The sequence below is a fragment of the Clytia hemisphaerica genome, unplaced genomic scaffold, assembly GCF_902728285.1.
Source record: "Clytia hemisphaerica strain Z4C2 unplaced genomic scaffold, Clytia hemisphaerica genome assembly, whole genome shotgun sequence".
Classification (NCBI taxonomy): Eukaryota; Metazoa; Cnidaria; class Hydrozoa; order Leptothecata; family Clytiidae; genus Clytia; species Clytia hemisphaerica.
Window position 1 is genome coordinate 2376859 of NW_027103562.1, and position 23509 is coordinate 2400367.

A 23509-nucleotide genomic window follows, 5' to 3' on the forward strand; every position below is an offset into this window, starting at 1 on the left:
AAGCAGAGTAATTAAACGCTTTTAGTTCATAAGCATTGACGCCTTGACGTATGATGAAAGCTTTCAAATAAAAATTTTGAAGGATGGGTCTACTCATTTTATAATCTGAAAGTTTAATCAAAAATGACAAGTATAGCGGAGATAAAAATCAGTCAATGTTATGGAGATGTGATGAGATGAAGAGCCAGAGGCCAATTTCTTTAATAAACAAACACTTAGCATATCATCCACGCACTAAATAATAAGTCCCTGATAAGAGATCAAAATCTTTAAACTTACAAAGTAGATGGTAATTAGAAGGCTATTTCATCCGAAGTTGTTTGTCAGGTATTACCACGAGTTCTTGACGTTAATCAGTGAAAGTTTACAAACATCAGTACAAGTGTTAATTGAGATACCGCTACCCCCTCGTGGAGTTCACAACAAACATAGAGATTAACAAAAATACCTTTGCTTTCACTTTTGAAGTATTGAAATGTGTCCAAAATGCTGCCAGCCGTGGAAATGAGGCTGATTAAATCGTATGATAAAAGCACGCGACTGATTCTTCTCGGCTCGGCATATTTTTCTAAAAAAAACAACCAAAGTTCAACAGAAATAGAGAAAAGAGCAAGGAATTTAAAGAAATGGGGGTAGGGGTAAAAAATCATTGTTAAGGGGATCTTTATAAAGAATTTCTCCTTCCTCTATTTGAAATTCGGGTAGGCTGTCTTTCTTTATTCGAGAATTTTTTGTCTTGAAAGAATATTGAGGTTAATAAGTGCGGTATTAAATGTGGCGAAGGGTAAAGAAAAACTCATATAATAAATGCTACAAGAAGGCAATTTTCGTGTCGAAACCTTTCCCCTGGCTGTTTTTAATTCGTTTTCACAGAGAAACATTTTATACTCAACTCATACAAATTTCGTGCTATCATCAAAACAAAGCTTTTTAAAACACGCTATCAGTTAATTAAAGGTCACTAATAATTATACCCACCAAAAAATAATGAAAGGAAAACATTATTTTAAACTTCATTGTACCTTTTTTCTTTTGTTATTTTTCAACTTCTTTTGTTATAAAAATATCTTATTTTCATAAATTTTCAATAAAAATAGTGTGAATTAATCGCATCACTTGCTGCTTTCAAAGAACGTTTGATTCGATTTGGGTGTGAAAAATTTACTTGGTGGGTTTTACACCTTTTTCAACTTTTTATCTTTTTTTTAAAAATAGCCAGTTTTGTTCAAGTTTTTACGACTTTCTTATCAAGAAAATTCCATTTTAAGAAATCTTATCAAAACTTTATCAAAGGTTATCTAAAACTGCCAGTCTAGCTTAAAAGTAGTATAAATTAAATCTCTCATTTTGACGATAATTTGTATAAAAAAACTGATAAAATATGCACTCCGATTCGGAGCAGTAATAATTTAGGTGTAAATGGTAAAATCATTTGGAAGCGTTTTATTAGCTTCGTTGTCCACTTTTGTTCTAATTCGCTTGATTTGGCGAAGTCTCTGAAGCCAGTTTGACGCGAAGGCGTTGGTCGTTTTCTCTCCGCCTTTCTCTGTGACTAACGCCATCTAAAAATTCAAAAATAAAGACACAATAGAAGATTACAGTAATTCTATATAAGTCGTGCCTAAGTAGAGCCCAAGGAGTTTCTTCTTGTTTGTGATCAAAATTAGGAGGACAAATTTCTTTTTTGGGCCTACATTTTCAATCAAAATAATAAACCTCTTTAAATTTCACATCTGAATACGGTTGTACAGAACAAAGCTACCAGACAGACATTGCTTTCGCTTCCGACACGTATTGCTGTAAAAGGGTGCCAGCCACATTCTGATGTCAGGTTACAATTATAGCCCGGTGTCCAAATAGTTTTTGAGATAGACTACTATAGAGATTTTTGATAGACTGGAAGGTGCAAGTCTGTGACCCGGAAGAAAATGACTTTTTTTGCTTTGCTAAGGTAAAACCTTGAAGCAGTCCTCCAAGTAGTTTTTTGTTATAAAACTCTTCAGTGATTGCCTTTCCATTATTAAAACTTTGAGTATTTGGATGGGTCACAGGCAAGAAACAACAAAAATTTATTTATTCATTGATAAATTTTCTCCCTACTCTATGGTAGAGCATCTTCAGATCTAACATAACTCATAAAAAAACCTATCTTATAACATCTAGCATCTTCAGACATTTGATTAAAAAAAAAATATTTTTATTTTTATTTTTATCAGCAATTTTATTAGTTTTTTGTTATTTCTATTTGGAATTTTGGTGTTTTCTTTTCAAATGGCAACCTCGCCAAGTACTTCTAGTTCACTTCATATGACTCGGTGTCATCAAAAATTATCAGAAAGCAGTGTCCAATCAAATCAGAAATGAACTCTAGCTTGGGTCAAATTAGACAATGCGGAATTTGGTTTCACTTTTTTGCAGAAAACCTTTTGGAAACATTTATTGCTGTCTTGTTGGCGCTTTGGTCAATCTTTTTGTGAGCTTGCAACATCTATCCCGCAAAATTTCCAATATTCCAAATTTCTATTTTTCATTTTTCCCACCTACTTTTGGCAACATTCATTCAGGCTGTAAAATAATCACGTCTTTATAAACAATTAAAATGAAACATTTTGCTCAACAGTGACAAAATTTTGGCCGCAATTGACTCTCTTTTGAGGGTGTTTTGGGTTGCTTTGACTTTATTGGATTTTTGACTTGAGAAATTCAAAGGTTTTAAAGGTTGCTTGAAAGCAACCACGCCTCAGAAAGGAAGCTTTTCACCGAGTTTTTTCTAAAAGCCTGCGAAGTGAAAACAAGCGACGCGTAAAGGGAAATAAAAAATGGTCGATGAATTCAATTTTCTAATTTTTTTCTCTCCAACAAAATGTGACGTTCCTAACCACTCATTTAGATTTTGAAGTTCAGATAAGGTAAAAGTGCGGCTTTACGAACTTTTCATAACTTTCTCAGTAAATTAACCGCTCTCTTTGTTATACTCAATGCACTTTTTATTCAAAAAAATATGTAGCTTTTTTTTAAAAATAAATATTTTCTCCTAGAGGAGAATTATTGCTTATAAACATCAAAATCCGCTAGTTAGTGAATTGGTTTAAGACCCTTCTTTCAAAACAATAACATTCAACCTAATTCTTTTCCCCTTCTCACGATGTTAGGGTCCAATCTCCGGAAAAATGTTTGTCTTCAATCGCTCAAAGTCTCTAATATATAAATTTCTCCCCCTTAGGTGAACAGGGGATGGGCCGGGGATGGAACTCCAATTCCGTCATGCGACCTGGACTTAAATAATAAAATTGAAAAAACATTTTCTACTATTATAAGAAATAGGAAAGATAATTTACACTTACGTTTGTATGTATAGCCATTTGACGAACAAGGATTGCCAGATTAGAGTCCGAAATCGTTTGCGAGTTCAAACAAATGATTTTACTGTTTTGTTTCAACCGAACATATACCACATTGTTTGCGTATTCGACCGGTCGAATAACGATTTCTGCATAATTAAACTGACCCTGAAATGAGAGCCAAGAAAAACATAGTTAGCGATGTAAAAAGTACTTATGCTTTATCATAATAGATCGATAAAAGTAGAAACTTCTCTACGAAGCCTTTCTTTGGTCGAGAAATAAAATCTCTATCTATCATGTTCTCAAGCGAACCAGTATTGGAAGATGAGACGAGATACATACACGTTAGATCAGTGTTCAAAAGAGAAGTAGTAAAGGATTTATCACTAAAAACCATTTGACGATCACGATATCTTAATAAAAAAAGATAAGATTTTGTGAAATCAGTTACACTTTATCTGGTTAACGGTGTGTGAATAGACATCCTAAATCGAATCAGTTATCAAAAGTCTTATTCTTTTTACATACCTACTTGCTGATAATGTTGTGAAGTGGTATCATTTAAAGGGTTGAGGGGAAGCTCGTCTTATATTAAACTAGACGTTACAAAAGCTGCAGAGAGGACAATCTTGAATATACAGTGGAGTCTCCGTAACTTGAAAAGGCATGGGGAAAACAAATTTGTTACAATTATGGAAGTTTCGAGTTATTAAGTTTGGTTTATAGGGCATTGTTAACCGAAGGGGCCAGAAAACTTGTTCGAGTTAAGGAAACATTCGAGTTCTAGATGTTCGAGTTAAAGTGACTCCACTGAATAAATAAGAGTAGACGAAATTCAAGATGCAAGTTTTGGTGATCATCTATAGAGTCAGTGTTACCTTGATTGTGCCGAAAGAATATCCGTTTTCAGAATCATCGTAAATGATTGTGACAAAGTCGTTACCGATATGTCGCTTCTTGGAGATACACTTCGTATCTGTTGTCTTGAACGGCATCAGAGTTGCCACGTGGAAAATTACTGTAGTAAAACGAAAAAGGAATGATGCTGTGATCTGGTGCAATCAAATGATCCTAAATTTGGGGCATGGCGTGAATAGAACAGTTCGTAAAGAGATTATCAGTTTGAGACACTGAGAAAACTTAGCTTTGGATCACTTTGGTTTGGTGGGGAAGTCGCTGGATGATTTGAATTCTTTAAAGAAATTTCGAAGAGCTTTAATGCTAAGAATAGTATTTGGTATTGGGAAATATTGATGCAATAGGTATCGTTTGACTAAAATTCTTTGAAGATTCGTCAATGCCACAAGATCGTGACAAGCATAGAAAGAGAGACGTCGAAAGATGGAAAGTAGACATAAGCAGAACATATATGGATCAACAGGATTAAAAGAATGATTTAAAGAAGACAGGCGATACGTCCAAAAGTTGTCTTAATAAGATTAAACGCATCGGATGGTGACGATGTTAATAGGAGTTGAAGACAGAAAGGGGTGGAGCACTTCTTTTAAAGCAGTCTCCCTCAAAACCATGATCAAAATGTTAATCCCATGTCCGTTGGTAGACAATAAGTCATTAAAAAGATTCCTTGTTTTTGTTGAGTATCACAAAGTTTGTGGTGCTGATGACATTATAATACACAAAACTTCTCCTCCCTCACAACTGAAATCTTTTTTCGAAAATTCTAATTAATCAGTATTAAGTCTTATGGATTCAATCAATCACTGGTGACATGTGTTGGAAAGTATGCTAATTAATCAAGTCTAACCCTCTATACATAGGTCTTTGAGACTGCAAAAAATGTCAAACTTTCAACGCGTACTTGACATGTTTTATATAAATTGGTCTTAATGACGCATGAGGATGGAGTCAATTGAAAATGGTACTTTCATCACCTTCATTAACACATCAAAATTTGACTAATTTCATTAAATGTGACATTCTCGACCGTTCTTGACTGACATCGTGCAACGTGCAAGAAAAGGGGATTTCTATCTAAAATTTTATAATGAATCAAAACGTGGGGGACTTCACGAAACCTAGGAAAGGGCATTCCATCAAATCTTAGGCGTACACCATAATCCGTAGTATTGTAAAATTGAATTAAAATTTAAAAAAAAGATGATCAAAACCTTGCGTAGTGTCATCCTTCCAGACGCAAGCAAATTTGCCGTCTTCTCCGGGTGACAGACCACCTGTATAATAGTCTTCCGTACTGTTGCTCAAACTGATGATTTCACCAAGTCCTGCCAAGAAGTTGGTGTATCGGATGGATCCAAAATCGTTCTCCAGAATGTCAATTTCACTGTTTTCTTGGCCCTGTCCGACATACAGAACACCGAATTTGTGCGTATTGAAGGCTGGAATTTTGTGCAAAATTTTGATGGTACGTTGCATGGCCTAAGGTAGAGTGTTCAATATGATATTATTATCTTGTCTTGGCTTTCCAGAAGAAATTTGGACCTCCTATGTCGAGGAGGTCTTTTTTGGGAAAGGTGACCAATTTTTCAGGCCCCTCCTTGGATTATTTTTGGGCAACCCTGGATTTCGACCTCGTTTTACTGACCACCCTGGATTTTCAATTTAATTTATTGACCACCCTGGATTTACCGCCTCATTTGACTGACCACCTTGGATTTTTACACTCGAAAAACCAGACCCCCATTGATTTTTTTTATTTTCCAGAATACCCCAGACGTCACATCTCCTCGACATAGGGGGTACAGACTGTTTTTGGAATTACCCAATCAGGGCATCGAAATAAGTCTATATTTGCAACAGCCTCTACTAGGATACAGTTTATGTGTTTAAAGGAAGGCCAATTTCCTGGTAATAAGAGTTGGTAGATCAACTGATAAAAATCGAAGTAACTAAATTAACCTGAAGTAAGGGGTTGAAACTTGAAAAGGAAAACGTGATATCGTGGGAGGAAATATGAAAATAGTATTAATCGATGAAGCAACATTTTATTTTCGTCAAGAAAAGTCGGAAATTATGAGGAAATTTTTTGAATAAGAAACCCTCCTTTCGTGGTGATGGTTGGCCAAGTCCTTCAATCACGTCCACCTAAACTTTTAATTGGCAATTAGCCACAGAATATATGAATCACTTGACCGTAATTAAAAACCACCATCTCTTTCATCTAATTTAATCATAATTAAAGTTGTTGAGAAACCTCAAGTCATGGGAAAATTGACTTTACTTTATCTCTGAAGACATTAAATATGACAGCTCTGTCGAGAAAAAGTGCTAAGTCAGCAAAATTATACAAGGAATTCTAATTAAACAGTATGGAAGTTTAGAGAAAGATTTATATCTAAATGAGTTTCTTTACATAATCTACTGAACTGCTGATAAGCTATTTTAAGGAACAAGAAATGTGAATGTTATCACACGCCTAAGATCCAGTGTCTTATCTCTTTCTGTTTGGCACGAGAGAAAGTTTTTTATCGAATGATGATACGATCGGAAAGTTTTTGGCTTCACTAAGCAGGTAAATAGAAACATTGAATCTTGTACTTAAAGAATGTAAACCATATCATCATTTTTCAATCGAGGTCAAGAGAAAAAACATTCTCTCTTCTTTCCATTGACTCATGGTTTAGTAAAGAACAACAACATGATTGCCAGGACTTCCCAACGATGGGAAAATTCAAAAAGTCTGAAAGAACAATAACGGGCAGACCGCGTTATAAACAAAACTAATTAAAGAAGAAAAACCACAGCCATTTAAACTAAAGGGGAGGGCTGCAAGTTTTTGAATGACACTAATTATTGGCATATCATCAATTTCGTCTTTTCTTCAACTCCATAAGCCAGGCTAATTTCTAATCCTTTAAAATTGCTCTTTGGCTATGCTTTAAGTTTCCACCCAATTAAAAGATTGACGCCGTAAAAATAAAGAAAAACTCAAACCAAAAAACTCATTATGTTCATTGTTTACGTTAAAAACTTATGAGCGAGTTTTACACCAAAGATTTCGAATTGAAGTCAGATTTGTTGATGATAGTGTCATGTAAAGGCACCTTCTGTGTGGTTTTGAGCAAATTCCAACAAACGGTAAATAGAATCATTAAAAAAAGATATCAACTGATAAGGCTGACGACCTTATACATTTCTCTCTCGAAACCCAGGCATCTTATCTTTTGAATAAAAAATTTGTGGTAATTACTAGTGATCATAGAATTGAAAAAAACAAAATCTCTATAAAAGTGTGTGAATTAAATATAATCGAATATTTGCTGACTCAGTATAAAACAAAATGAATAATAAGCCTCACTTACGTTGAAAAGAAACAAAATGTAATTGCTCCAATCTACCCCCCCCCTAAATTGTCGGCTAAGTGTTAACTAGAAAAGAGATTTCTCACAAAAGTTTGTAATCCCTCAGAAAGGAGCGTATCATTTCAGCCCCTGTTGGTATTGAAACACTAGTTGCAAATCTAGAACATTGCAGAGCACAGATCTTAAATAATTGTTTTGTAATAAGGGATTCTTAAAGCTTAAAGCAATAAAACATACCTCTGTTTGATCGAGCAGAATAGGTGCATTTTCAAAGACATTGCCAAAAGACGAATAGAACAATTGTAAAAAGACGAAATTTGGCGACCAGAAGTTTTCCGCTTTTGTTTGGGTCGAGTCTTTGTTGTCGTTGGAGTCTTTATTAACGACCGTATTGAAGCTGGACGACCGTTGCCGTGTGGTGGGGAGGACATGTGATGGGTGTGATAAAGTTTTTGTGAGCGCGCGTTTCTCAGGGATTTTGATGGTTGGTACGGTGCGCTTGATAGGGAGGACTGGCGATGTCTCTAATTGCTAAAGAAAGAAAAGTAAACTAAAAAACTTATAAATTCGAAAACACACAATGTGAAAACTCAAACGCTGGGAGCAACCATTGCTTTTATGGATAGTTCCATCTCCATCTCCCAAAAATTTATTTTATAAAACACAACATAAAGTAAAGAGAATTGAAAATCCAAAACCTCTTGCTCTTAACAAGATGGAAAATACATCGAATATATTACACGCAGCTAAATTTCATTCTGAAGATATGCGGACAGAAAGAGAGTTGAATTCTGCAAGTAAAAAGGCAAGTGATTTTTTTGACAACTTCAGATACCTGTAATATGGAATCATCAATAGATCCCGTACTAAACCGACGCTTGTTTCTGAAGGAGTTTGTGCTCGACGTATCGGAACCTGAATAAAAATGGAAAAATCAAACTTTGCGAAAGACTTTATTGTGGGGGCGTTCGGCAAAACCGAATTAAAGACGCATTTTTCTTCCAAAATGGCTAATACCGTCACACCGTCAAACTCGTACGCCTCCTTTATCTGAAATTAGCGAGTTTATGAGGATGGCCGACTGGCTGAAACAATTTGGAATAACCGGCAGTTTTGACACGCAAAATCCCGAAAAATGGTGTTCACAGTCGTCCCAAGTCATTTGGGATCTAGACAAATTAAAAGCCAAACGTCTCTGTTCCAGGAAAAAACGATATATAAATTCGGTATTGTCGTTATGTGCAAACTTCTGAACTCTCAAACGTTGTGCACATGCTTAATTTAATTAAATTAACTGTTTAATCCCCTCGTTTTTGATAATTGGTCATAACGAAATCTCGTAACGACCATCCCATCGTATCTCAATGTTTATTTTGTTAATAATAGTTAAATGGTACCCTTAGTAAAACTAAATAGTGGGTAAAAATTGACTTAAAATCGAATTAACGGCAAATTTAAAGCAACAATAAATGGTAATTTGATTGACAAAAAACAAGTTTTAAAAACAAACAAACAAAGAAACCTTCGTTCAGAAATTTTTTTGAAGTTTTGACCAAAACTAGAAATACCACTTAAAATATGTTTGACTAAAAAAATACCTTGCGATTGTTTCCAGACTTCAGAGTCCGTCGACTTCAATGATTCTGGAAAGCGAGAAGATACAAAAACACCGGTCAGTAACATTTTTAAACTATGATGGCATGTATAAAATACACAGTAAAGTATATCATGTTTTGTCTTTCATGTTCCTCTGCGGGATAATGGTAAACTTTATAGTGCGAAAAACTGTAGTTTTAATTCACTAGAACAAGCGAATATAATAATATTTCAAGAACAGCCAAAATTTTCATCTACCTGATATGGAGGGAGTATTTTCACGTTCTAAACTTTTTCTCAACAACAACAAATCCGAAAAATCGTCCAAATTCATCAGCTCTCGATTCTCAAGTTTCATCAACCAAGAGATTTTACCAGTAGGGCGTTGAATAACAATTTCCGCCCATCCAGAGCAAACGCAATAGCAATCAATTTTGGTTGGAGAGGGCGGTGTAAGGGAAACATTTGAAGAGCGAGGAGGGCGTAAAGTGGGAGACGCCTCCTTATCGTGTTGTTTTTTCATTACATCATCACGTCCGTTGAGGGGAAGGTTTTGTGTGTTTTCTGAATTTTCTTTTTGAAGAGGCGGATTGTCAGGGTAGAATATAGGTTGGTGCTCCTCTTCATTGCTTTGATCATTGAGAATGAAATGTTGATGCTCATCTTCAGCGTGTTCACTTCCACTTTCGCTTTCTTCGTCATCTTCAATAATACCGTCAACTGCTTTCGAGCCTAAATTAAATGAGAGAATACTGTCAACTGGTTTTTTAGTTTCGCCTCATAACATTTTAAAGTTCTAATTTTAAAAGCCACATTTTCAATTAGGTCTTTGACGCTAATTACCGGCAGAAACAATAAAATATCAAACATCAAAATTTTGAAGAAAAGTGAAAGAGTTATAGAACACAAGTTCTGCGGTGATAATTAAATAGTCAGGCGATTCAGGGGGGTGTTGCCTCAGGATACTAACCCTGATCTTCAGGAAAATTTCACCACCTCGTTTTTAGTACCTTGGTACTAACTGTTTGTGGTAAAAGGGACCCCCCCCAATTCAGAAGGTTACCAAGAAAAATATGGGTACATCACCCTGGAAAAATGCCTTGCATTGATTTTTCAAAATTAGAAAATCAGGAAAACAAAAAATATATTTCCGTTAAATTAAATTTCTGTCCTGATTTGGTAAGATAAGGAAATTCTTATCAGTTCTACCCACCAAAAACCAAAATCAGGTACCGGGTACTATCTTAAAATGAGATATACCCACCCCCACCCCAAATGTTGTACCGGGTACTTTTTTGTAATTCAAAATTAGACACCACCCGGCTATGGGTCAGTAACTTGCAGCTGTATACACCCCTGGGCGATTCTTTCAGGAAAAAAAGATTTTACCTTGCCGACTGAAGAGAAGTTTTTCAGACGGTGAAAAGGAGTTATTTTGTTCAACTATTTTCTGCGTCAATTTCGTCAAGTTGATGGGTTTTGTTGAGCTTTCTGCCCTAGAATCCTCGTTGACTTCATGGTGATAATGTGGTCTTTGATGGCGGTGATCGAATTTGAAGCCGTTCCCAGAGCTGTCTAAATCCATTGAATATTTCTTATTTTTCCATTTGTAGCAATCACACTGCTCATTTTCTGTATTACTGGTGGTCACAGTAACTAGCATGTTTCCAACCAGCCAAGTTTGTGACGATCCTTGAGATAGAAGAAAGTCTACCAAGGCGCTACGTTTCGGTTGCCCCCGGTGCAAGGAAAATGAATATCGAGCCATCATGTCGAGACACACATCCGTCATATCCTTTTGTAACTCCATCGAGTCTCTCTCATCTTTTTCTGTGGTGTGTGATTTCAACGCAGCAACGATGATGGAGACAAAATCTTTGCGGAACATTAACTTACACCTTGTGAACCAATCAGCGATGACTTGGTGTGCCAGCGTCACAATGTACCGTGTATACTTCAAACAATCTGTGTATGGTAAAGCCATCGCGAAAATACTCATGTATTGCTCTTCAACGAAATTGGAATATAAACTTGGGATTTCTTTCAACGCTGGAAAGTAAGGAGGAATATGAAATGAATGAATGAATGAATGAATGAATGAATGAATGACTAGGTTTTATGAATTACAAAGGAAGTAGTATCTTATAAAAATACCATTAGAAGAAAAATAGCTTACTGGATAAAAATTTGAGTATTGCATTAGACATCATTTCAGAAGATGCAATTTGCGATAGTTTGACCAACATTGAAGGTAAAATTCTCTTCATGATGCCTTGCATCTCCAGGACACAAACAGTAAGACATGATACACATGTTAATGCACTGCGTGTCTGCAATCCAAACTCAATAGAGGTCAATAACTCTACTTGACGATCTTTGACCAAGTATGAATGATATGTTGACAAAGTGGAGAGAATCGGGAAGATAAGATTACGTAATTCAGACATGGTCATCGTAGTCGGGACGTTTTTCATTTTGTTGAAGAAGGTTTTATCGTTGATGATGGTACAGAGGACTGCGCATAACTTATTCATGTTGCATTGACAATAGACGTACAAATTTTTATCTTCTAACTGTTTGACAATACTTTTCAAAACAAGTTCAAGGACATTCCAATCAAGTTCGTTTTTCAAACATTTCAACAAACCCTCGAACGCTTGTTGGAAATCAAAATCCACGAAGTAAGGACGTGAAGCAGAGTTATTGAAAATTTCGCTATCCAGAGGTTTGAATATTGCATGTGTTGAGAATTTGACGCCATTTTCTTTCAACTTGATTCCAAGAAAGTGATATTCATTTGAACGCAAGGCAAGTAAGAGTTCGAAAATCTTGCGCCGTATTTTTCCGGCAGCGATGGAAGTGATGTTGATGGTGAAGTGATCGTTTAAGTGTTTGATCAGGATTTCAAGCATACCAACAATGTAAATATTTGATGGTTCGAAAAGTCGAGACTGAAAACATAATTAATAATTATATAATTAATCATGAGACTCCATACCGTGCGAAAATGTTGAACTACTATGTACTAAGTAAGGTTCCATAAAAACAGAAGGGCCGAGAGATATCGTTGACAGTAAACTTTCTTCCTTGGACCGTGTATATTTTTGGCACTTTTGAATTTCCATTGCTAAATTTAAGTCATATTTTCGTTGGTAATTTTGGTATGGTATTGAGTTGTAGACAAGACTTAAAAGTAAGAACAACTTGTAGGACCTACATTTTTTTCAAAGAATTTTGAGATACCAAGAAGAGGATCAGACCATTTCCACAGACTTATGCTTAACAAATTTCATTTCAACCAACCTCAAAAGTGTTTATAAGAGCGTCAACAACAATCGAAATATCTTCCATGACATTGAATCGAGTCACATCTTTACCAAGAGAGATATAGGATAAGAATTCCGCCACCACTTTTAAAACTTCAGGGTATTTGTCAGCACAGCAGTGTTTGAGGATGTACGAGAGGAGATAACCAACACTTTTTCGGATGTCTTTATCATTATCGTACACCATATCGCTGACGTGTCCGTGAAGAATATAGGAAAGAATGTCATCCTAAGAGACCAAATAAACAAAGCGGTTTGCTTCAAAACGTTTGCTTTGATGGCAGAGATAGTTATTTAGGCCAATCACATTATGTTTCAAAATCAAATGCTCTTCAGCTAAAGTTATAGAAGTTTTCTTATAAGTCTCATAATATGTATTGTAGTCTGTTTCTTTCTTTTCATCAGAAAGATGACTAGTCGAACTCGCTTACCTCGTGTCGGTGTCGATATCTCGAGTAAATGTTTTTGATAGTTTCCAGGACACGAACTTTGACGCCACTTCTCGTTTCTTGTTTCAAATTAGTAATGAGAATCTGTTCAAATATATCACTCCATTCGACCGTGTTTGGATCGATTCGATCTTCATAATAACCAAGAATCGTCGAGATAGATTCTTCCTATAAAATGTTTTCAAAGGTGTGTACAGTGGAATCTCTACAACTCGAACAAATTTGTGTTCCTCGTGCGTGTTCGAGTTATGGAGATTTCACTGTATATAGCAACTGTTAGAAACTCCTAATCTATCTTTTGAGTAAAAGGCAAATTATGGAGAAACCAATATGGTAACATTTTCAGTTTCCTCGTGTTCACTTTTCCCTACAGATTCCAAACAGGGCTTTTCGTTTTTAAAAAGGACACGATTAAGAGACAATACGAATTATCTTAAAGTCTTTGATATTTTGAAAAAAGAAATACCTACCGGTCTGTCTTTGGCACAATTTGTTAAAATCTTAAAGAATCGCTCTGCTGATCCATAAAACTTCTCCTCCACATATAAAGCCTCAGTGTTGGTGAGAAGTTCGTGTGTCTGTTTGAAAAGGATGCTCGTCTTATCAGCATCCCCTCTCTAAAGACAAAAAAAGATATCCCTTGAATTAAAAAACTTCTTTTTTCCATCTTTTAGACCTGCTCGAAAGTCATATAAATTGACACTTGCCCCAAGCCAGTGGAAAACTAATTTTCATGCAGGGATTGGAAGGACGTTTCTAAGAGGTACCGGGTGCGCCACAAAAAAGTTTCTCTCTTTGAAACTGATTTTTTCGAAATCTAAGAATTAAAAATTAAACTAACAATTCCTATTCCATCAGAAAGATAAACTTAAATTTTGATGGGTCATTTATTAAATTCGATTTATTGGATCAAAAGTTATGCTCAATTGAATAAAAAAGTTACTTTCAGAAAGTGCCCGAAAACGTTAAAAATCGACCTATTAAGTTTTTATTTTAAAATTGGCAATCGCAAGAGGCTTTACATGATTAAGACCATTTTTCAATAATTATTAAACACATAAATTTTGAAACTGATTGAACGAAAGGGTTTAAAATGTTCATTAAAATCATTCCAATTTACTTTTAACGAAATCTTCCACAGATTTTTGGTTCTAGACTAGATAAAGTCTATGTAAGGCTGGATGTACTTCGAAACCCATATTTGATGTATTTTTATAAATTTTACCAGATTTTTTGGCTTTTTTCGTCGAATCTTCTGCCTTTTATTGAAATTCAATCTTCCTTTATATAACAAACGGTCAATTAGACAGCTAATTATCATTTTTAATGACTGAAACGAAAATACTGATGCCTCATGTTATTATGCTTCTGTTTAATTTGATAGGTCGATTTTTAACGTTTTTGAGCACTTTCAGAAAGTAACTTTTTTATTCAATAGAGCATAACTTTCGAACTAATGAACCGAATTTAATAAATGACCCATCAAAAGTTAAGTTTATATATCTTCTTTCCAATTGAATAGGAATGGTTCTTTTAAAATTTTTAGATTTCGGGAAAATAAGTTTTGAAGAGAGAAACTTTTTTGTGGCGCACCCGGTATAAACTAAATTTTTTTACAGTATTTTCATTTGCAGAAATATATATGAAACCATAAATGTAGGCAAATAAATGTAACCGTCGCGTTACCGCTTTACATATTTTTCATAGGAACCAAAATATGAATTTGCGAAGTAAAAATTGTGAAATAATCGTTGTCAACTTCTTGAAGTCTTTTTAATCTTCAACTACTTTTTACCCTCTATTATGAGACTGTACTCATAACGTGATACGAGGGACCCAAGACAGAAAATCCAATAAAATATACATACATCGATCATGTGAAGAATATTTTCAACAATATCCATCAGTATGTCCCACGTGATGATTTCTTGTTCTTCTCCAAACTTCTTGACAAGGCGTTGTAGTGAAAGCACTACCTCATGAGCCACCAGATGGTGATTACACTGCAAGCATACTTTAAAGGATGAGAGGACGTGGAGAGGCGAGTACCGTAGACTGGCAACTCGTTTGGAGCCCCAGATGCTCATACCGATGAAGAAGACAGCACCACGTAGAAGAATTACATCAAGGATGTGATGGCTGAAACGAAAAGTGTATCAAATCCAAGTAACAAACTTTATAAGATTCTATTATGATTCATTGCAAGTTTTATAGTTTAAATTATAGAAGTAAACAGTGATGGACGAAGACAGATCTAAGTCATTTATACATACAATGCGAAATTTGGAAAAAAGTCGGTCTTCCTGTTTGCAAGAGCCCTCATTTGTTTAAAAAAGTTCGACTTTCGGCTTAAAAAATATTCAAATACACCTTTTTAGGGGAAGCCTTTCAAACGTAGTTTCTCAATCTTTATAAGAAACAGACAGAGCTTTACCTGCAAACCGTCATGGTATTAACAATTTTACTTACTTGTCTTCTAATATTTGACACATGATAAAAACAGCAGTATGTCCTAATTTGGTTCCAATCAAATTCCTCATCAACTAAGAAAAGATAAGAACAAAGCAATGATTAAATCTTTGGAAAAAAATTAAAAAAAATTAATTGCCATCGTTCCCTGGTAAAATCATGTAAAATCAAAGTCAACATTTACCACAGATAACATTTACCACAGATAACTTTACCTTCCAGCTGCTTTGACAGAAACGTTCAATGTTTACAGTCCGGCAAAGAGTTTCGATCAATGGTAGTAACCCTTCTGCTGGCAGACCACCGTACCGAACAGTTGCATCCAGAAGTAGTAAGGAACTCTGAAAAAACAAATATGTAAATTATGAAAATTCATTTACTATATTACTCAGGCTACTTCACCCGACCATAGGTGGGAAGGTCGGTCAAATAAATTTATGAAAGTTCAGTTTAGATTTGGGTGATTTTGAAGTGAAAACGTAAGAGCTAGAAGGGAATGAGACAATAGAGATCAGGGTGAGAGAAGAAACATCCATAGAAGAAATTCTCTTCTGTCTCCGAATCTAAATAAAAAATATCACACCTCTATGTCTTGTTCTCCATTTGCATTATTGCAGAAATCACATGTTTTACTGGAAAAAAGGAAGGGAGATTGTAACTTAAAACTTTCCTGGAAACCTATTAAAATACTTTCTTGAAACGTATTTTAGGTATATAATTAACACAAACGGAAACAATATTTTAGGTACCTGACAATGGAACATACAATACTCTTGTCCAAAAAACTTGAATGGTAATGGACGATCTTCACCAAGTATTCAAGGAATGCCACAGCACTGAAACAAGAAGATTTTCACAAATAAAAGTTTGCCCATTATACATCACAAAAGACAATCGCTACTAGTAATTTTAGGTATCATATTATATAGTAGGGGGCCAAGCCTGGGGTTCCGTGACATCTTTTCTACGACCTAGCCATTTTTAGTCTATTCTAAAGAACAGTATATTACAAGATATTTTTGAGAGGGAGGACGCGGATTAGACCCGGGAAAACCTTTTATGACCAAAATAGTGGCGCCATAGGCAAAACTGCAAGGGAAAATAAGGGGTAGAGAAAAAGCTTATTTTCAAAAGTCAAAATAAACGAAAATGATTGGTACCATCTGATAGAGCATGAAATTCTGAGCAAAAAAATTGTATTACAACAATTCTCTGACTAAAACACACAAAGGAATACAGCCGCTTTAAGACCAACTAACTGTCAGCTCTACTGTGATTTGACGTCAAATCTTGTCTTGATCGTACTACTGACGTCGGTATGTTTTTGAACTTCAAGTGGCTGTATTTCTTTGTGTGTTTTAGTCAGAGAGTTGTTGTAATACATTTTTTTTGCTCAGAATTTCATGCTCTATCAGGTACCAATCATTTTCGTTTATTTTGACTTTTGAAAATCAGCTATTTCTCTACCCCTTATTTTCCCTTGCAGTTTTGTCTATGGCGTCACTATTTTTGTCATAAAAAACTTTCCCGGGCCTAATCCGCATTCTCCTTCTCAAAAATATCTTGTAATATACTGTTCTTTGGAATAGACTAAAAATGGCTAGGTGGTAGAAAAGATGTCACGGAACCCGAGGCTTGGCCCCCTTCTAATACTTCATGAGTGGCAAATCTCCTCGAAAAGACATGAAAGATTGAACAAACAAAGTAAAAATAATTACTTTGGTGAATCAAGTGCTTCTTCCATCAACCCATCAAGAAAAGGCCCTAAAATAAAACAATGTATGAAAGAATGTTTTAACATTTAGAGCAATAACATTCGGGTAAGGTTTGAAGGGAAAAATAATACTTTCGCGGAAGAATGTTTCGTGACGCAAAAAAAATCCTTTAAAGTAGCCTTCAAACATGATTTTCATTTTGGGCAGTTTGGAGTAGTTTCTAAAGAAATTGAAATTTTATTTAACCTTTCCAGCGCACAACATTTTTTGAGGAATGTGAAAATTTTCAATCTTTTTTTTAAATGCAAAATTTCAAACTGACATAAAAGCTTGTAACTTGAGAGCTAGACAATGGTTTTGGTACCGTCAGAAAGGTTTTTTTTCTACTCTTTCTAAAGTAAAGTCGTTTTTTATACCCTTTTAAATCAAGTGGTCAGGAGTTATAGCCTTAAAGTCTAGGACTTGGTATATTGGCAAATTTAGAACGTGTATACACGCCTGTCGGGTTTGAAAGGTTACAAGATGAAAATAGGAAGGGCACGTTACCTATTTGTTCACAATAGTCCAATTTTTTACCATCATCAGTCAGTACTTTCAAGAGTGCGATTCTAAAGATTGGAGTTTTCAAAATACATTAAAACGAATATAAAAAAAGTAAATAAGTGTATAGGAAATTTCAACAAGAAACTACTCATTTTAGATCACGTAAATTAACTTTATAAAACAATAATCTCATGAAAATAAAAAATCATAATATAAACAGAAACAAACCTAAATTGAAGGTCCTCTTGAACATCATGCTCCACAATCACTCTAAATATGTGACTCCGTAAAATTCCCAATCGTTCATTCTAAAAGACAATAATCCTTTTCCAATTGCAAAACTTTTGTCAAATAACTGAAACCTATGCTCATCTAAAGTAAAAAGATTTATACTTTTATTTCATTTTAGGGCTGTTGAAAGTTGTTTGTAGTTTCGATAATTCTCAGGATAATACTGCAGCAATGAGAAGAAAAAATTGTCAGGAGTTTTTCCAACCTGTCCATTAGTGATTGCGATGAGAAATTGTAAAGCAGCTTGTCTTCCATCACCACTTATAGACTTGTCCAATAAATCGTTGACAGTGAATAATAGTGCCTCAATCTCATGCTGAAAATCATATGGTATATAATATTAATAGTTCAATAAAATACTATTAGAAAATGCAGATAAAATTTATTCCCAAAGGGTTGTTCTTAAAAAAGATTTGTAGAATAGTTAGTGGAAATTTTGATACAAATTACAAAGTCACTATATAAAATTAGTTTTGAAGGGGAAAGAATTTTACCACCAGCAAACTGAATTATTTTTACATATTAGATAACCAAAAACAGACCTCTTCCATTACTTTTACAGTGACAACTTCGGATAATTCTTTCAAATTTCGAATACGTTGAAGAATGGGCTGTGATCTATCAATGTCCTATAATGACAGAAAAGAAGAAAAAATCTACAATTGGCACATCAAGCTCAAATAATTCAAAATTTATACCTGAGAAATCACCTATTCATTTTATAAGAGTGGGTTTTAACTTTTTTTTTAAAAAGTTCAAAGCAAGAAACTCAATATTAGCTTAGAAATCTTTTTTTGGAAGTCACAATGACTTCATTTTGCCTTAGATATGTTCATTCATACCTTTAAAGAAGCGTGTTAATAAAAAATTTTTTTTCCCAAAAAAGTTATTACGCAAAAACCAAAAAATGATGACGTCAGCAAAACTTGTTTTTTGAATAACTCCAGTTTGGTTGATGGTATAAACATGAAATTTGGACCAAAGGAGTTATTTAAAAAAAAAGTTTTGCTGACGTCAGCATTTTTTGGTTTTTGCCTAATAACTTTTTTGGGTAAAAAAGAAATTTCTATTAACAGGCAGTTTTAAATTCTACATTCTAATATGCTTCTTTAAAGGTATGAATGAACATGTCTAAGGCCCCCAATGTTCTGCGGCAAACTTATGGCTTTTTGGACATGCCATAAGTTACACGAGATCCCCTTAAAATTGAAAAGGTTATCGAAGAAAAAATTACAAAACTATTTTTTTTTTGAGAAAGCAGTATATATTTAAAATAAAACACAAATTGGTTAAAAAGTAAGAAAATAAAAAAAAATACCTTAAGGATTTCTCTGGTTATAATACTTTTGCAAGATTCCTTATCAAAAGGAGCACCAGAGGGTTTCTTGCCAAACATCGACTTGAATTTCCCCTTCATTTGTTTTGACATGTTCTCACAAATATCATGTAACAATTTTCAAAATAATTTATATTTTCACTAGAAAGAAGATAGAACAGGTTAATAGATATTTAAAAGAAAGTTAATTTTTTCAAACACTAATTCTAGGGGTCCGTTACAAATTGAGTTTTGTGGAAGGCAACATGGATTCATTTCTCCCTATTTGGGGTAACCAAAATGAATCCATATTTGCTTGTTCCTAAAATTGTTGAAACATCGTAAACCAAAAATAAAGTCTAAGTCAAAGCTGAAAAAAATGTGACAACATATATACTCTTCAAATAAGTTTTGTTATAGCCTTTTACTGCTTTCTTAGAAAAAAACACATTTTTTCATGATTTATAAGAACAAATAAATAGGAACTTTTATAAATTCAAAATTGATTTAATAAAAATAGGAGAATAATAGTAGCTTCGATGTTCTACAGACTACACAGCCTTATCCTGCCTTATCAAACCCAAACAGCTAGGCCCACCAAACAAAAGCCTTATTGCTTGGAACAATAGAAATTTAAGACCAATCTCAGGCTCAATAAAATTGGTTCTTATAAAAAATCAAGCGCGTAAATGTCTTAGTTCTTTGATTTCTTTCACAAAGGGGGATTTCTTGATTTCTTTTACAAAGTGGGATTTCCTGATTTTAGTATTTATTTTGAAATTTTTTTAAAAAAGGTCAAAAAGTAGCACTTAAAGTGCAGTTTTTGCCTGGGAGGGCGTATAATTGTACACGCACGCGCCAGCACCCGTCTAAACTTTTTTAGGAGTGCGAAGATTTGTACGCCTAGACCACTGTTTTGGACATAGCGTCGTACGTGCAAAACTTATTCTTAAAAAATTATTTTTGTTTCTTTTTGCAAACACTAACTATTAAGTTATAAAATTTAAAAAAGTAAGTGTGTTTTTATTTGAGAAAATATCTTTTCAAAACAAAATTGAACGGATAACAAAATGGAACATAAACTTGTTTCGTGGGCGAATTTTTATTTAATTTTTGTTGGCTAGAGTCTTCAATACTGATATATATAATTAGAATGTTCAGAGCAAACTTGAGTTCTACTAAAAAGTCTATTTCATCGGGCGAGCTTAGAATTTCTTTTGATACATTTTATAAAAGAAATCAAAAGACTTTAACGACCAATTACCGACACATTCAACTCCTGTTTTCCTTATAACTCCATGGTTGAATGCAGAAATCATGCCTCCTGTATTTCCATTTTTTGCTTATTGCAAACACCCGTGCCGAGTCGTTTGATAGTAACTATACATCATCATCTCTCTGTGTCGAAGCACGAGTTGGCAGAGTCAGGTAAGCGCGGTGATTTCCCTCCTATTCTAAAATAGTGAATACTCTCCTGGATAGGGCCTGTTCCGTTCGGTGATGGCTTCTTCATAAATGCAAAAGACAGTCAGGACCTACTGGCAAACTAGAAGAGGTATGGGTGTGGCTTGGGTGTGGTCATGTATCAAATTGGCTAGAATTTGGGTTATTATCAGTTAGGGTTAGGGTTGGAGCTCGAAACAAGCACTCTTTTGCAATTTTCTCTTAATATAGTACCGTGAAGTCAGGTAACTTGCATCAGTGGAGGGGAACTTGCATAGCCCTCAAATGAATGACCTGGCTGGTCATTAAAATACTAAGTTAAATCAAAACAAAAATGGTAGTTTAGACTTCACAGTATGGTCTGTAGTTTGTACAATATAAATAGCCGTTAGAAGCAATCTTCTGGCATGAATCCGTGGTGCAGTGGTTAGGGCGGGCATTTGGTTTCTGGACGGCGGAACTTTGCATTTACCGTAGAATCGTCCAATATCGACATGCGTCTTGTTATTTTGACATAGCTATAGGCTGGTCTTCGAAATAAAAAATTAAACATAAACAAATACATAACAAATTTACCAATCAATCACTAAATTGTACTCTCCCTATCACGTCACAAATTGTTGATATATCAGGATATATGAGAAATATGAAGTGTTATTACTTGTGTACTGTAGGAAAAGAAAACTTTAACATTGTAGTCATCTCTAAAAAACTAATTAGCATGCTTTCAACAAAGATATCCAAATCAAAACAACATTTAACACGCAAGGAATTTTTTAGTAGACCTTTTTACCGTGAACCGAAAATAATAAAAAGAACCCGGTTTCCTTTTGAATTTAATGTGACCGCCATACTGGCCATTACGACGTGCTGCCTCTTAGCCCCTAGAGCGTGTGTTTGTGATGAATAAGGAAGGGGAAACCAGGCCGACTAAGCGCGCGAATTAGTTTTATCACGTGACTTGAACGTTGAAACGTAATAAAGTTGTAAAATTTTAATGATTGGCACGAGAAAGATTATTAAAGTTTGTATGCGTTTGTATGTTGTGTAAAATTGCTTATATAATTTAGCTGCTTTTTTAATTGAAAGAATTGCAATGTTTACTGAACTTCTAGTTTGATGGATGAACTTGTTTGATAAGAATGATACTAGGAATTTCATTCAAGGTTTGTTTTGATTATTTTACAGATCCGGTGTCGACTTTAAAGGAGAGGTGTCGATATTAGACGGTACTACGGTAGTGGGTTCGAATCCCATCAATGGCGATCTTTTGGTAAGTCATTCAATCAGTTGAAAAACATAAAAAAACGTCCCAGAAAGTCAAAAAAACTACGAACAAGAGACTGGGGAAAGTATATACAAAATAAGTCCAGATGTGTCTTTTATCTTAAGGGGTGACATCCATATTTTAAGTTGCCACGCGTAACGGGAAAAGACCGTTAGTGGGTAGGTATATCGGAATGTTGAGAGTTATAGCTGTGGCATTGATGACCAAAATGAAATTCCACTAAAAATTCCAAGGAAAAAATCAAAGACCTCTTATCGTAGCGCTCCCTTTTTAGTTTTTTTTCCTTATTGTAGCTCACTATTCAAAATCCTTTCCCTGAGCAATTTAGGGGTGGTTTCAGAGTAAACATTCTTGCCTTGGGAGTTTTAAAAACAAAGGCCGTTTAAAAATTGTGATGGAATTCGGCCGTTGTAAACCTCCGAAAATGGCAACCTTTGTAGTGGGCCGTTTGTTTTGATTTTAGCCGGAATGAAAGCTTTGGTAAAATTTTGGTCAAATCATGAAGACCGTTAATTCAGGAGGTGGGTAGGTACCTTGAGAGTGGGTAACTTGCATCAGTGGAGGCTAACATGCATAGCCCTCAAATGAATGACCCGTCTGGTCATTAAAATACAAAGTTAAATCAAAACAAAAATGGTAGAGTAGAGCTGCGAGCGGAGCTGAATATAGTTTATTTTAATGACCAGCCAGGTCATTTATTTGAGGGCTGGGCGATTTGCACTAAATCTGTACCGTCCCGTCCGAAATCATTTTTTGCATATATCTCATTAAGGTTAAGTGTTAATGATTTTTTTCTTTTTTCATCAGATACAGCTTGGCAATGGTACACTTTCTGCAAAATTTCATGTTTTTACTGTCTATCATTAGTCTGCAATCATAAATTTTGTGTCAATTTTTCCTCGTTTTGGCAATTTTTAGCAAAAAAGTGCTTCAGTTTTATGGTAGCACTTTCTTTCCAGGAAGGTATTTGACCTGGAATTTTGATTTTCCATATAGGCAATTTATTCATGTGTTTTTCTACAAAAAAAGTGTTTTGAAAGCTTTTTTCCATCTTGCTCTAGCAATGATTTTCTGTTTACGTCCATTTTGACACCGAAATGTGTCCCGTCCGAAATCATTGCACATTGCCCCTATTTTAAGAGTGTTTATTGAAGGTTTTTTAAGTTTGAGAGTAAGCTCAATCTGTATGTTTTTGAAAACCTGTCAAAAAGTATGATTTTACCATTAGGTTAACATTCTATAGGTCCCAGTGCATTGGTGATTGGAAGTGACACCAAAAAATGTCCCGTCCGAAATCACAATAAGATTGACAATATTTCTGAAATTCTGCAGGGTAGAAAGATTTGAATGGCTGAATATTGTAATCTAGGATAGAGCATATTTTAATTGAGTAAATCTAAGATTCAAAGCTCTTCAGATTTGATTCCAGGGGTACTAGAAAAAATGTCCC

At 34.8% G+C, this 23509-nt stretch overlaps 1 protein-coding gene across 1 annotated transcript; it reads right to left on the reverse strand.

Annotated features, from left to right (window-relative positions):
* Positions 1-1007: 1007 nt before the first annotated feature.
* On the reverse strand, positions 1008-19492 carry LOC136800718 (tuberin-like). The gene is made up of 24 exons (XM_067057373.1): positions 19332-19492; positions 18556-18642; positions 18219-18329; positions 17951-18030; positions 17726-17787; positions 17183-17228; positions 16214-16300; positions 16048-16096; positions 15680-15805; positions 15465-15538; positions 14864-15134; positions 13466-13612; positions 12978-13163; positions 12524-12775; positions 11397-12171; positions 10610-11269; positions 9479-9952; positions 9223-9267; positions 8460-8539; positions 7862-8155; positions 5474-5741; positions 4223-4362; positions 3345-3509; positions 1008-1562 (listed from the first exon to the last, which is right to left on the reverse strand). Exons 1-24 carry the CDS (start codon positions 19440-19442, stop codon positions 1410-1412), a joined length of 4743 nt encoding a protein of 1580 aa, XP_066913474.1. The 5' UTR covers positions 19443-19492; the 3' UTR covers positions 1008-1409.
* Between the last annotated feature and the right edge of the window lie 4017 nt (positions 19493-23509).